The sequence below is a fragment of the Echiichthys vipera genome (genome assembly GCF_963691815.1).
Source record: "Echiichthys vipera genome assembly, chromosome: 18".
Lineage (NCBI taxonomy): Eukaryota > Metazoa > Chordata > Actinopteri > Perciformes > Trachinidae > Echiichthys > Echiichthys vipera.
In genome coordinates this window covers 27,720,060-27,735,142 of record NC_139843.1, presented here as the reverse complement: position 1 = coordinate 27,735,142, position 15,083 = coordinate 27,720,060, and the positions used below count along the sequence as shown (strand labels likewise).

The following is a 15,083-nucleotide window of genomic DNA, read 5'->3' as shown; positions in this document are numbered from 1 at the left end:
AACCTTTCACCGCCATTGTTGTTGTTGTTGTTAAATGTCCGCGCATGGTCCGTCCTTCTATTTACTATGTCCGAACAGGCGGACATAACGCTACCGCCGTAGGGCTCGTGCTCGTGCTCGTACACGGGCGCATGCTCGTGCTCTTACATGTGCAAACGGCTCCGCTAAAGCCCACCTCTTTCAAGCGGCTGTGGGCGGCCCGCTGTCTGCTGTTATGCGCGGAACGGGTGCATTCACACTGCTTAAAGGTACTAGGCTTTAGCTGAAAAAACGGTTTGGCCCGGTACAGAACGACAGTGTGAGTGCGCCCTTAGAGATAAACTGTTTATATTTCAAGAAGAGAGTGTAAGCAGGTCTTGTGTCAGTCATCCCCTTGCAGTGTCCACTGGCACAGAGTAACCATGTTAATGTTATGAGTTTGATAATGACAAAGTGTACTACATATCAAGGTCAATTGATGTCAGTGCCGCCTGCAGACATACAGATAAACCGTCATACAGACAGATAAACCGTCATACAGACAGTGAGGCAACATTCCATCAGCCTCAGCTTTCTTCAACAAGGTAAGAACAAGTAACAATTACAGTTCACCTCAGGGTGGACAGCAGGACGCTTTATTCAGCCTATGTCCCTATCCCAGATATAAGCAGAAAAGAAACAGTAGGTGAACTCTCTACTCGAAAAGAACGATGCAGCCAAACAACATGGACACGCATGAGCTTCAGTTGCTCAATTCATTTGGGAGATGTTCCAAACAGAACAACCACAACCTCCTCATTACTGGCTACACCAAAATAGCTTCCCTTGCATTCTTTGGTAAAACATTCTTGTTAGAGGGCCGGGCCAGTATTCCCTGACAGCAGTGTTTGAAAGTACACAGGACCACTTTATGTCCAAAATTGGACTTGGACTGACAATCTTTTCAATAGAGCTTAGCAAAGGACATCCATGAAAAAACACTGAGGAACTCTAGTATGAATTAGTAGGAGTTATTAGTGTCCCATGGTGGTCTTAACCACATACTAGAAAGCCTGTGAAAGTTCTCATATGTCCAGGTCATTGTTATCTACAAAGCAATTTCAGTCAAAAGCAACTGGACTTGGTTATTTGTCTAGGAAGAGGTTTCACCTCTCATCCAAGAGGCTTCATCAGTTCATGTACGCATCTGACCAGGCTGGGACTGGTCCAACTATCTGGTGTGGAGATCCAGGTATTTAACCTTTCACAAGGTCGATGATGTCACCGGAACCCTTTGTGCTCCAAGTGCCAACGACCGTCGTTAGAGTGACGGTCGTTGGTGGGAAGTTGGTTTCGACTTTGTTAGTGCTCTATTGAGTCTTAACGACAGTCGTTGGAGTCCCAGGAGGCCATTTGTGAGCAGTTGTTCTTTGAGGTTAGATGTTGAATCTCCTGGGAAGGGATGAAAGGGCAGCATTGTAAATTGGAGATAGGTGGTGTCTCAGACCTCCTCCTCTGTTTAGCGATGGTTTCTATACTTTTGCATAGATGGCTTCTTTTACTTCTCTTTCAAACCACCTGTCCTCTCTGTTCAGGATGTGGACATTGTTGTCATCAGAGGAGTGAGCTTTCTCCTTGAGATATAAGTGGACAGCAGAGTCCAGGCCTGAGGAGTTAGCTCTCCTGTGTTGGGCCATGCGTTTATGCAGTGGTTGTTTTGTTTCTCCAATGTAAAGATCTTTGCATTCCTTGTTGCATTGAACAGCATAAAACAGATTGCTTCTATGGGTGTGTGGTGTTCTGTCCTTGGGATGTACTAGTCTCTGTCTGAGTGTGTTACTGGGTTTGAAATACACAGGGATGCAGTCTTTGTTAAAGATCCTCATGAGTTTCTCTGATACCCCAGTCACATACGGGTTGACTAAGTTGTTTCTCTTGTTTTCTTTTTCAACCACTTTGGTTTTCTTTCTGGAAGCAGCAGCCATTTTCCCAGGTCCAGCTGGGATAACCACAAGTTGTGAGGGCGCCTCTCAGGTGCTTGCGTTCTTCTACACTTGGGTATTGTTTACTGGGTATTGGCTCTCGCGGCCAACGGCAGTCTTGTGGCTAGCACCGCGCAGGCTACGCTAATCTTCTTTTTATAGTACAGTAAGCCAGTACAGTAAGACCCCAAGTTGTTCTCAGCTTCAGCCATTGTTTAATATCAGACATCTCCAACCAGGAGTCCGCAAACTTACACAAATTTCCAGATTTCTGAGTTTATTTCGCACCAGGAGGGTAACATATAGGGGATAGACTGGTGTTTCAATAAAGTTTACGAAAGAGAAAGAAATTATTTTTTACACACAGAGACCATGAACGTGACAAGATGGAGGGTTTGGATAGAACAGGCTGACCTGAAGTTGCATCTTATTGCCAAAGATGCCGCTGGAAACAAGGGATCTCAAATCTACAACTTTAAGTCTTGTTGCAAAGTGAAAACAAAGGAGAAGAAGTCAGTTTATGTGAGGTCAGTTTAATAATGATTGCGTTCAGAGTTGTCATAAAATAAGGGATATCAATTTAAAAATGTCTATAGTAAACGATAGATACGCCGTAGAATGAACCATCAAGTCAAAGTTTAAAACCAACAATCACAATCTGTCTAGAAGTGATATTAGATCAAGCTAGTGGTCAGTGTGATTCATTTAACAAGGTAGTTAGTTTTTTTGGTTCTAATCAAATTCTAGGGTTTTTATATCAGTTTTATAAATATATATGATGTATTGAAGCATTAATGGCCACCAAAATACAAATGCCATTGCAGCCTTGTGATGAGAATAGAAGTAGAGTAGCACGGTACATCATTCAGGTCTGACATGGTCCTTTAGGAAACCACAGCAGCTGTTGAGTAGTAGAGCCTAATGTATTCCCAGGGTTATCTGGGAAGCCTGCAAGCCTATAGGAGACTTTATGGCTGCTGTATGTAGCACTGTGTGTGTGTGTGTGTGTGTGTGTGTGTGTGTGTGTGTGTGTGTGTGTGTGTGTGTGTGTGTGTGTGTGTGTGTGTGTGTGTGTGTGTGTGTGTGTGTGTGTGTGCGTGTGCGTGTGCGTTTTAGAGAGATGGGGGAAGGGTACATCCAGCCAGCAATCCAGCCAACCCATCCTGGCTTCAGATTACATTTTGTTTCCTTAGGCACCAGAAAACAAACCACCAACACTCTGAGTATCCAGTTACTGTGCTGCCCAAACACCACATAACATGGATGTCACATAGCAATACTGCGGCTTACTGTGCAAATATCAACTTGATAAATAAAGACTCATCATTACAGCATAGACTACTTCTATTCCCCTCTGACTTTACTGAAATTCATAATCACAGCTACTTTGAAACACCAAGCAGCTGAAAGTGTGAGGAGTATCTGTGCTGCCTGTAGACATCAGCACAAAGCCATACTGCACTGTTAGCAAACATCAAAACATACATGAAGCTTACTGGGTGACATTAAATAACATGCAAATGTATTTGCTCCATCCATTATGTATCCAGTATTGTGTATGTAACCTGGTGATATGTCTGTCTTAACAGGAGCTGTACTCAATATTCAGAACATTAACATTAACAGCAAACAAATATCAGTAGGAGTTACACAAACAGAAAATATCCTTTACCCACGTGTTGTTTACCTTCTGAGCTATGCCTCGACATTGTTAGTACGTCATGCGCCGATTAATGTCTACGTTGATCTGATTGGTTGATTTGGCCCGCATGGTGGTGATAGACAGATGGTTTATCCAATCAGCAACCAGTATTTTTGCCCCTTCCCAAAAGCTCTCCAAACGGTAGTTCCCGGATGGATATGCAGAGCAAATGCATATTATGGGAATCAATTCATCTGGTGGAGACAGGTTACACTAACTGTGCACCGCTTGAGATTTTATCTGGGAATGTTACAGACACCGATATCATCACGCCACAAAAACCCAAGGCTTTCATCAGTGGGCTATAGGCTCAACCTCCAGTATGTTACCACATTCAGTGATAGATATTGACTTAGAAGACATTCTTTAATCCATGTAATGGTACGTTATGAGGTATCTTTAGAAGATGGGAGTCTCTTTCCTACCATTATAAATCTCAGTCTCTGGTTTGTGTTTGTGCTCCAACAATGCTGCTATTTATGACCCAAAACACACGCACACACAGCTTAGAAACGTAAACTGCAGCACTGCAACAACCACAAATGGATTCTGTATGTGGAAGGTTCTTCCACGGTCACAGCCTGTCATTTTCTGCTGATTAGCCACACAGAGATGAACCTCGGGCCACAGCACTAAAAACAAACTAGCAGCACTGCTAGTGTACACACAAACACACAGGTGGACTGTAATGGAAAAAAAGGCTCCTATAGGCAGTGACCTAGCTGCCCTGCTCTTTCCATTCAGGCATAAGAACATTTTTGTTTGGTTCCGGTTTTCGACCGACCGTGTCAATTTTATGAGCTTGGGGAAGAAATAATAATAATTTAAAAAAATCAAATACACAAATAAGCAATTGAGAAACTATAATTACGTTTTTGTACAGCACCTCTTCATCCTGTACAGGAATGAGCGCATTCTCTTTTTTTTAAATGAAAACAACTTCACGTGGGATCTGCGTGCAGAGGACTGGATATACGGGAGCGCTTGATATTGTCATATGGTCGCTGGAGAAAGATGGACATACAAAATTGTAAGATTGGGTTTACCGTGACAGTCTTAAAGAAGTCAAGCAGTGCACTTGTTAATTTGTGTCTGCAGCCGGAAAAGTGAACCGAGTTGACAGACCGCCAGCTGTGGCCAAAACATGTGCTAAAGTGCCCTCTAGGAGCCAAAACGTGTGCTTAAGTGCCCTCTAGGAGCCAAAACGTATGCTAAAGTGCCCTCTAGAAGCCAAAATGTGTGCTAAAGTGCCCTCTAGGAGCCAAAACGTGTGCTAAAGTACTCTCTAGGAGCCAAAATGTGTGCTAAAGTGCCCTCTAGGAGCCAAGAATTATGCTAAAGTGTCCTCTAGGAACCAAAACGTGTGCTAAAGTGCCCCCTAGAAGCCAAAACGTGTGCTAAAGTGGCCTCTAGGAGCCACAACATGTGCTAAAGTGCCCTCTAGGAGCCAAAACGTGTGTTAAAGTGCCCTCTAGGAGCCAAGACTTATGCTACAGTGTCCTCTAGGAACCAAAACGTGTGCTAAAGTGCCCTCTAGGAGCCAAAACGTGTGCTAAAGTTCTCTCTAGGAGCCAAAATGGTGCTAAAGTGTCCTCTAGAAGCCAAAACGTGTGTTAAAGTGCTCTCTAGCAGCAAGAACGTGTATTAAAGTGTCCTCTAGGAGCCAAAACGTGTGCCAAAGTGCCCTCTAGGAGCCAAAACATGTGCTAAAGTGCCGCCTTCAGAGGGAGGACACACTTTATGTGCCCTTTGTTTTCCTTTTCTCCCCAGCCTTACAAAGGTCTGTGCACGCCACTGCTTCTGACGTTCTGACAATGGAGATCTACGGTTTGGTCAGATACATTTTAATATAGCTTGAGATGTCTTCAATGCCAACGGTCCAGAATTGGTTTTAGGAGTAGGAAAAAATACACAAAAAAGAGTAAAGAGTATGCATCGCTGCCGTAAAGGAAAATAAAAAATAAAATTCTTTTCCTACCGATCGCTCACTGCCACTGGAAAAAATTTAATAAAATAAATTCCCTACCTACCCATGACCTCAACTGACAACCAACAGGAACCAAACTTTTTTTAGGCCTCATTGTGAATCCAGATGAGTATGGCAGTTTTATGCCTAATGTCTCAGCATAGGGTTCTGCTGCTGGGTTTTTTCTTTTTTCTTTAAACTTGTCAGTGTCCCTCAACTCCCATCAAAGTGTCTGCAGGCGAATAACAATGCGGTTTAGATGGTCTGTATTTCACTCTGTATGTCACTGCTGCACAGATTTTCAGCTTTCAATTTTAATGTTTTTCTGTAGGTCTCATTTAAACTCACTTTGACACTGTCTCTGCAGTGCCAATACTGGGTCACTGCAGAGGAATTTACAATGCCATTAGAGTAGTGGGGCGATATGGCAAAAATATCATATCACAATATTGTTTTACAGTAAATTCACAATTACGCTTTTATGTTTTTACATTGATTTTTAACTATTTTGCAAGTAGCTGAACAGTGCATCCAAAGTATTTCCCTATGTAAAAACATAGCCATAAAAGAAAAAATATAAACCAGCATTTAGGCCATAGAACCTTTTGAACAGATTTGAATCAGTTTATGCAATTTTGCCAACTTGTGCCAAGTACAAAACACACTCCATGTATGATTCAGACACAGGCTGCAGTGTTTCAGTGGAATTAATAAATTAGCGGCTCAGTCCGACACAGTCTGACACAACGCCGTAAAAGTGAAACTACAGTTCTAAATATAGCGTCAGCATACGTCACAATTTCAGGAGAATCAGGTCTGGAGATAGTCCGGAGTTTCTCTTTCACATATGCAGCACACAACAAGACATTTTCTGTGTCAGACGTGTTCTCACTTACTGGAAATACTCTGTTTGGTTTAGGTGAGGGGGACGCCTGGGTAGACAGGATATGACTTGGATTACCAATGGATGCCAATCGAGCCATTTGTAATTTGATCACAACACAGTCTCTTGCCGTTCTTTGAGTTCTTTGAATTAAGGGCCTTACTGACAAAAGTTCCCAACCCTCATCATCTCTCCAGCTTTGTTGCCGTCTTTGTGTAAATTCCCCTTTTTTCTTTAACCTTGCAGTTTGTTTTCTTTCGGTATCGGTGAGCCCTGTGGTAGAAACATCATGAACATGCCCATTCACTCTCCGTGAATACTCCACACAATAAGCTGCTCTTTTCACACATGGGCTCACTCAGAGATTAAACGGTCTTTGTATTAGGGAGCTGTGAGGGTGGAACTCCACTTGATGTCTAATCCAAATGATTAGGACATTTGCACTCTCAAATACAGCTCGTCTGAGTAATGAAGAAATCATTTCAGGGGCTCGAGACTAGGGCTGGAACTAATGACTGTGTTCATTGTGGACAAATCTGATAATTCTTTTCTCAATTTATTCATTAATTATTTGGTCCATAAAACATTCAAAACTTGAGTAACATGCTGATTACTATTTCATAGAGTCCAAGGTGCAGGGCTAATTAAAAGTACTGTCAGGTTTAACAGGTGGAGAGCTTCAAGACCTTGAATGGTTTGTGAGCTACAGATTACCATGACAACATGAAAATCCAGGTGCTGGTTTATTTTCTTTTGATTAATGATTGACTGTTTCAGTTCTATATTAAAATGCTTAGCTATCTGAGATCAGCATGTTGAGTTTAGTGTGTATAACCAAGGATCTTAAAACAGTGTGATGGATAACCCCTGTAGATTTAGCCCAACAGATTTTTATATATTTGGTGCTTAATAGCTGGGACTCTCAGGGCCTACTCACACTGTCCTTCTGGCCGGGGCCAAAACCGTTTTTTCAGCTAAAGCCTAGTACCTTTAAGCAGTGTGAGTGCGACCGCTCCGCGCACAACTGCGGCCAGCGGGCCGTCCACGGCCCGCTTGAAAGAGGTGGACTATAGCGGAGCCGTTTGCACATGTACAAGCACGAGCGTGCGCACGTGTGCGAGCAAGAGCACGAGCCCTACGGCAGTAGCGTTATGTCCGCCTGTTCGGACATGTAAATAGAAGGACGGACCATGCGCGGACATATAACAACAACAACAATGGCGGTGAAAGGTTCACGTTGGTGTGATGCGGAGGTGGAGTGTTTACTGCAGATTTGGTCGGATGAAAATATTCAAAAACAGTCGACAAGACGCACAAAAACTCAGAGGTCTGTGGAAAGATTTGTAAACAAAGCCACACACACGCAATGCGTGTGACGTGTTACGGCGTGATGGCGTATGGACAGCAAGAAGCACTGGCCGGCCCTGGCAGTGTGAGTACAAACGGGGCTGGGGCATGGGGGGGAGAGGGAGGGGGGACAAGTACCCTAAAGTCCGGGTCGCGGTCTGGAAGGACAGTGTGAGTACGCTCTCAGACTGATCTCTATATAAATTTATATTCATATTGACCTGCATTACTTTTCTACTAATATAGCTTTGAAACCATTATGCCTTGGTGACAGGGATTAAGATTAACCCGGGGTCATAATTAATTGTCACAGAGATGATCAATATTCTCTCTCGGGTCGACCTCGGGACAAAGAGAGTTTTGTGGGCACTGACTTTATTTTTCATAACGAGTTTGCGGTCGGTGGAATAAATGGAAATAGGACGGAGCTTCGGCTCGGTTTGCTGGCGCGCTCCGCACACTCGTGTTTGTGTTGTTCAGTGAGACGCACGCGTTGCTCTTGCACTGCTGCCGCTTGAGCTGAGACGACGATACGCAGCTGTCACCATACTGTATTACTCTTTGCTGTGGGCCTCGGCAATGATAACGATGCACGCAAGTCTCTGGGCAGAAAGCTTTTAGTGGCTAGCGACGTCAGATTAAGCTAGAAAGCTAGTTAACACACCCTCTGATATTATAATACAATATTCCATCACTTCCATCTTGTCTTGACTCTAGTAGTAACTGGTAACCAGATTAGCATCGTCTGCTAGCTACCTAACGTAAGCAGTTGTATACTATTATACTGGTGAAACAAGGTAATAACACACTAAACTGTATACTCACTACACCAAGATTGTTGGATATCATTCTCAACTTTTCTGGTTATTGTGGTAAAAGTAAATTATCCACTAGTTATCCACCATCAACACAGGTAGACTGTCACAGTTTACGTTAACAGGGTTATTACCAATTGCTTTTAATGGGAGTCTGTTAGCTTCAGAGATAGCCAGCTCTAAATCTATGTTTATTATCATTATTTTGGTTTATAGGAGCCTGCTCACACTGTCCTTTTGGCCGCGGCCAAAAACGTTTTTTCAGCTGAAGTCTAGTAACTTTAAGCCATGTGACTGCACCCGCTCTGCGCTCAACTGCGGCCAGTGGACCGTCCACGGCCCCCCGTTTGCACATGTACGAGCATGAGCGTGCGCACGTGTACGAGCACGAGCACGAGCCCTACGGCAGTAGCGTTATGTCCGCCTGTTCGGACATGTAAATAGAAGGACGGACCATGCGCGGACATTTAACAACAACAACAATGGCGGTGAAAGGTTCACGTTGGTGTGGTGCGGAGGTGGAGTGTTTACTGCAGATTTGGTCGGATGAAAATATTCAAAAACAGTCCACAAGACGCACAAAAACTCCGAGGTCTATGGAAAGATTTGTAAACAAAGCCACACACACGCGATCAATGCGTGTGACGTGTTACGGCGTGATGGCGTATGGACAGCAAGAAGCATTGGCCGGCCCTGGCAGTGTGAGTACAAACGGGGCTGGGGCGCAGGGGGAGAGGGAGGGGGGACAAGTACCCTAAAGTCCGGGTCTCGGTCCGGGAGGACAGTGTGAGTACGCTCTAAAACACCTGATACTTTAACTTGCTGCTACAATGTCCTCAAGACGAATTAAACTCACAAAATGCAGTCACTAAATGGTTGAGTAGTGGCAGAAGGTCACGTGGACCACAGTTCTGTGACTGAGGTTGCTGGCCGTCACCTTGAATCGAATAGAATGAAATAGCTTTTATTGTCTTTGTATTGCATACAACGGAATTGTACATAGTGTTGTTTTTGCCGGCCTGTTTTATTTTTAGTCTAGTCTAGTTTTAGTCGACTAAAAGTCTGAGCATTTTAGTCTACTTTTAGTCGACGAAAAGTCTGACCATTTTAGTCTAGTTTTAGTCGACTAAAAGTCTGAGCATTTTAGTCTAAATTTAGTCAACTAAAACTTATGACATTTTAGTCTAGTTTTAGTTAAAGAAAATTGTATATTAGTCTCTTTTTAGTGATGCAATTATATTTAATCAATATAATAAAAGTACCTAGTGGTATTGACAAAACCAACATTTTATTTTAGCCAAACCCATGCAGATATCTTTAGTTTACATGCATGTACAGGTCTAGAATAAGTTATCCAATTTATGTTGATGCTAAATTCAGTTCAGTGTTATTTGCTCTGTGAAATATAAAACTAGTGAAAGTAATTGGCCAACAAGGGGAAGTTTAGTGCACTATAGAGTGAGTCAGTCAGGTAGGAACTAAAAACACACTTTGGACTCTCACAAACAAATACACATACACACGCTAGCCACGCGCGCGCACACACACACACACACAAACACACGCTAGTCTCTCTCACACACACACACACACACACACGCTAGTCCCTCTTACGCACACGTGCGCACACACACACACACACAACTCCAGTGGCTAACGCCAAAGCTAGCGTTAAAACCCGACACATTAACCGTAGCCTCATGTCGCATGAGCTTAATAAAACAGAAAGTATCTTTACGTTATGTCTTGACTTACCTAAATGTCATTTTGGGATGCCCTGAGGTGTCTCTTAAAATCGTGGTGTTTTTTCCTGTGATTTTGTGGTCTTTCTTTTTCCACAACACATTCCGTTTTCCTTTCCACGTTTATGTAATGAAAGTGTTTCTTCTTTTGCTCCCAAACACGCCCCCCGGCTGGTGGCACACTTTGTTCTGATGTTTCTTTAGTTGTCGCTAACCCTAACTCTAACGGTAACGCTGACCCACAGCAGCGGCAGCTTCAGAATCCAAATAATGCTCGTGTGGGGATTGAGGAAGTGACGTCGCACAGACGCGAGACTGGGAGAAAACTACAAAATAATAATAATAACAATAATAATAACGTGACTAAACGAGACGAAACAGTGTTATTTCGTCTCGTTTTCGTCAACGAAAATGAAGAGACATTTCGTCTCGTTTTCATTCGTCAACGAAATTGCATTATATATTTCGTCTAAGTCATCGTCACATGCCCAGCATTTTCGTTTCGTCTCGTCTAGTTTTCGTCACGTGATAGAGGTTCGTTGACGAAGATATTTCGTCATCATTTTCGTTGACGAAAGCAACACTAATTGTACAACTCCTTTTGGTGCTTTAAACAAAAAAACAATAAGAACAATTAACAACAAGGTAAACAAATAGTTTGTAAATAAATATATTATTTTATCAACATAATGTATTGTGTTTTTATTACAAGTAACAACTCAAAATGTACAAAAGATTTTTGGAAAAATTTGGGATGATTCTGGTCGATTCGGGGCGGTTCTAAACGTTTCTCGGGACGATTCCGGGACTGTACTGAAAAAAGTTAGTTTTAACATGAGACGCTACTAACCCAGTGTACTCCTGCAGTACTGGCTTTTCTGACCACATACACTTGACAAAAGGCTGATAGCTTGGCTTGACACACTTCTTCTAATCTAATCTCCAATCCTTCTCCACTGTATTCGCTCAGCTAGTTAAGCCCCTTGCTAATGAGACTGTGCCACATTGTATGGGATTAAACCAGAACATTACTAACTGTCTAAATCACATCACACACAAGGGCCAGTTCTACAAGGGAATTAGGAAGGTTGGAGCATGTTTGTTGTGCGACACAAACAAGTACATGCAATGTGTTATGTAGATGAGGGAGCATGCAATTACACATGAGAGAAGACTTTGGCTTTGACACTGTAATCGATTCATGGAACTATGCCACCTCACAGTTGCTGTCAAATACAGAAAAACAGCCTGATGTAAATGCGTGGGTGATGTGAAACATGGATAAATCTACTGTATTCATCATATAGAAAGCACCATGAGTAGTCAATGACATGCGGGAAGGACCTGTTACATATATTCTGGCCTGAATGTATGCTTTAAAATACACAAACACATAAACTGAACTACTACAGATGCTAACCCTGTCAGAGAACTATGACCATTAGATGACAATAATCTAAATTTAATATCTGATGACTTGCGGTCTTCAATAAATAGCACATTATGCAGACAGAAATCACACCAAATAATCAAATGACAGCCGTGCAGGGGTTTGGCCACTTCTCTGCACAGGCATATAGAAGGATTCTGTGAACAAAAGAAAACGGGGAACAGGCACACTGTACAGTGAGACACAACTGTGTGTTTGCCAGACAAGGGCTTGTCGGGGCAAATATTTCATTGTTTGCTCGTTTTAGCACGTTAACTCTTTAAGAAAATAGCTCTTTATAGGAGGGGGGGAAATACAGACTAATACATTGTCCAGATTCTCATCAGCCCCTGCCTACTGTCTGTACTAAAGCAATCATTACACCTCAAGTAGGAATAGATCTGCTTAAAAGCTCCACTAGTACCATTGAGTACTCTTGAAATTGCAGACAATATTTTACATGAAGACAAACTGCCCATTGTTCTGCCTGCAGCAAGCCACTTTGGTTTTTACACGTCCTGGTATTCCTCCTCCCTGTCCAAGTCGGACGTGTCCGCCAGAAAAATACCGGCAGACGGGGCATTACGGTCGATTATCACGCTCAAATAATGTGGATTGTGACCAATAACCACGAGATAATATGGATTAGCTCGACGTGAAGGCTGTAACGCGGGGTAAATCTAGAAAGCTAACACACCTCCGTCAGCTGATTTGCAGTATATAGCAGATTAAAGCATTTAGCTGCTCGAGACTCAAATTCCTACACATGTTTTTACAAACGCAGGCGCTCTCGGAGAACACGAGATCAGTTCTAATTCCAGGGGTTTCTCATTCTCAACTGATTCTTTTGAAATGGACGCTTTACATGATCCATTATGGCATGGAGGCACACAGTTACGTTACCTACACGAAAGCCTCTGGGGTTCATGCATTTTTCTCATTTGCTTAATATGAAACTATGTAGTCTTGTCTCAGCCACAGTGAGTGGTGTAAGAATGATAGAAACGTGTTGAAGGAAGGTTACCAGAGTGTCTGGACCACCGCGAGCTGTTTGCTTTCCAGAACCCCCTACTGGTAGTCTGCCTCCAGTTAACGTGCAAGCTAAGCAGTCAAATAACTAGTCAAACTTGAACACGCAACAATGAGAAATATTTTGGCGAAACAATGATAGATACCTGCGGTATACACATTGGTCCAGCGAGCCATAATAACGAAGAGAAAGCCACAAAATAATTTCCGCCTGGCAAACCTAGCCACCAACCACATACATGTTCCATTTGCTGTGCGTGTAACAGACCACCGATGAGCACAAAGTCAGCGTTTCCCTTACCGTCAGGTCAGGATTGTCGCTGTCACGGTGGTTAACTGCTCGTATGACCCCGGACCTCCATGGCCACCGACCGATGTTGCAGATTTCAGATGGCTCGTCCCCGCTGACACAGAGGAACCGCTTCCCGACCAGCTCCGGTCGAGCCTCGACTGCCATGGCCCTTTGCTGGTCAGCCCCCCCACCCCCCCTCGAAAAAACTTCCCAACAACGACGCCCTTACAGACCTGTCATTCACGACATCAAACCAGTTCTGAAGAGTCCAACATCAGAAAGAAAATAAAAAAGGAAAAGTTAGTTCTCGATAAACGCTGAAAACCGACCCGGGGGATTTAAATGTGTAGCAGTCTCCACCCGCTCTAGCGTCAGCCTCTTCTCTCTCAGCATGAAACGGTGGAACACTGAACCGCATCACCGCCGCCATCCATACTTGTATTTCTCCGCTGGATCCCAAGGCATTCACAGACCGCAGCACAGTTGTTTCCCTCCGCCCAATTGAACGCTATCGGTACTATTTTTACAAAACTAATCCTATAACTGCTCTCAATAGTGGATCTGCCACGACTATTGTTAACAGCAAGTGAAGACAACTTCTGCTTCTATTACTACAGTAATAGACGCATATAACTACTGTAATAGAACTGGGCTATACCCTAATAATAGGCTAAGGAGAATATTAAGTCATATAAAACACATATAACTCATAAAATATACATGCAGCAGATCCTCCATTAATTGTAGATGTTTTATTTTTGTTTAAAAGTTTGTTTTATAACACCTTAATATTTTACTGATTGATGACTCAGTAGCCTATCTCGTCAACACCTTTTGCAAATAACAGTTGAATGCCTAGAATGTAGTGTGAGGTTGGATAATATAGTAAGAAGTAAATATAATATATTTAATAGATATATATATAAAATATTATGTATGTAGAAATAGGTTCAAACCATTGGTTTGGCATGTCCTATTAAGTACAAAACACATACTGTTCTAGGCATCTGTTGTATCCCATTATATTCTGTATAGAATGATAACTAATTAGCAGACTCTTGAAACTCTACTAATGTAACCCGTACAGGGACCACCAAGTCTACATTATTGTTATACTTTTGTTTGAGGAAAAACATTGCACAATTGCAGATCAGTCTGTTATCAATGGTACAGACCAAAATGCCTCTGGACACAATTAGATAGAAAGAAAATGGAATGATGAGAAATCTAAAGTCAAAGTCTTTGTCGTAAACAAATTCCATCCATTCTAATCGTTCCCTGTTACAGGTTATCAAAATTATATTGAAAGCAGATATCTGTTTTGAGGTTCAAGTGAAGAATGTTGACCACCAAAATCAGGTTACTCTCTTCTCGTACGGATTTACACAAGGTCATACATGCATTTGTTTGTTCCTGCCTGGACTGCACTTGTATTGGTATCAGTAAGTTCTCCCCTCACAAACTCATTGTCAGGATCCCGGTCCTGTCAGGCTCTTCCCTCTTCCTTTCGTGTGAGTTTGTCTCCCTCTGTCTGTGTTCTCCTGCTTGTCTTTGCTGGTAGGCGTGGTCCCGCCCAGCTGTGGTTCATCAACTCGTCAGCACTCGAGGAATATAAGGCCGGAGGTGGCTCACCTTCAGCGCCAGACTGTTGTTGCATTTACGTGGTATCGTGTCTTTCTTGGTTGACTACCTCTACTTATTATCATTATCTTATTTATTTTGTAATAGTTTCCAGTGTTCCTGTTTTTCGACCACCTGTTCGTGTTTGTCTCCTGATCCCCGCGTTGGTTTTTCCTCGTCTTCACCCGGACCCTGTACCTGTTTCTTGTTTTCCCATTAAATATTTGTTTAAATCTTTCGGGTGTTCATGTCTGCATTTGGGTCCCGCTCCTCGAAGTTATTCCCCGCACCGTTCGACCCTGCAGACACTGGGACGAT

General features: G+C 42.8%; 1 protein-coding gene across 2 annotated transcripts in view; it reads right to left on the bottom strand.

Moving 5' to 3' along the window:
* The window catches only part of jmjd1cb (jumonji domain containing 1Cb), a gene marked incomplete at its 5' end in the record, with an annotated part of 219,480 nt that extends 206,170 nt beyond the window's left edge, over positions 1–13,310 (bottom strand). For both annotated transcript variants that reach the window (XM_083933314.1, XM_083933315.1), the window contains one exon: positions 13,155–13,310. In XM_083933314.1, coding sequence (XP_083789440.1) covers positions 13,155–13,310 — 156 coding nt within the window. The remainder of the gene's footprint in view (positions 1–13,154) is intronic.
* Between the last annotated feature and the right edge of the window lie 1,773 nt (positions 13,311–15,083).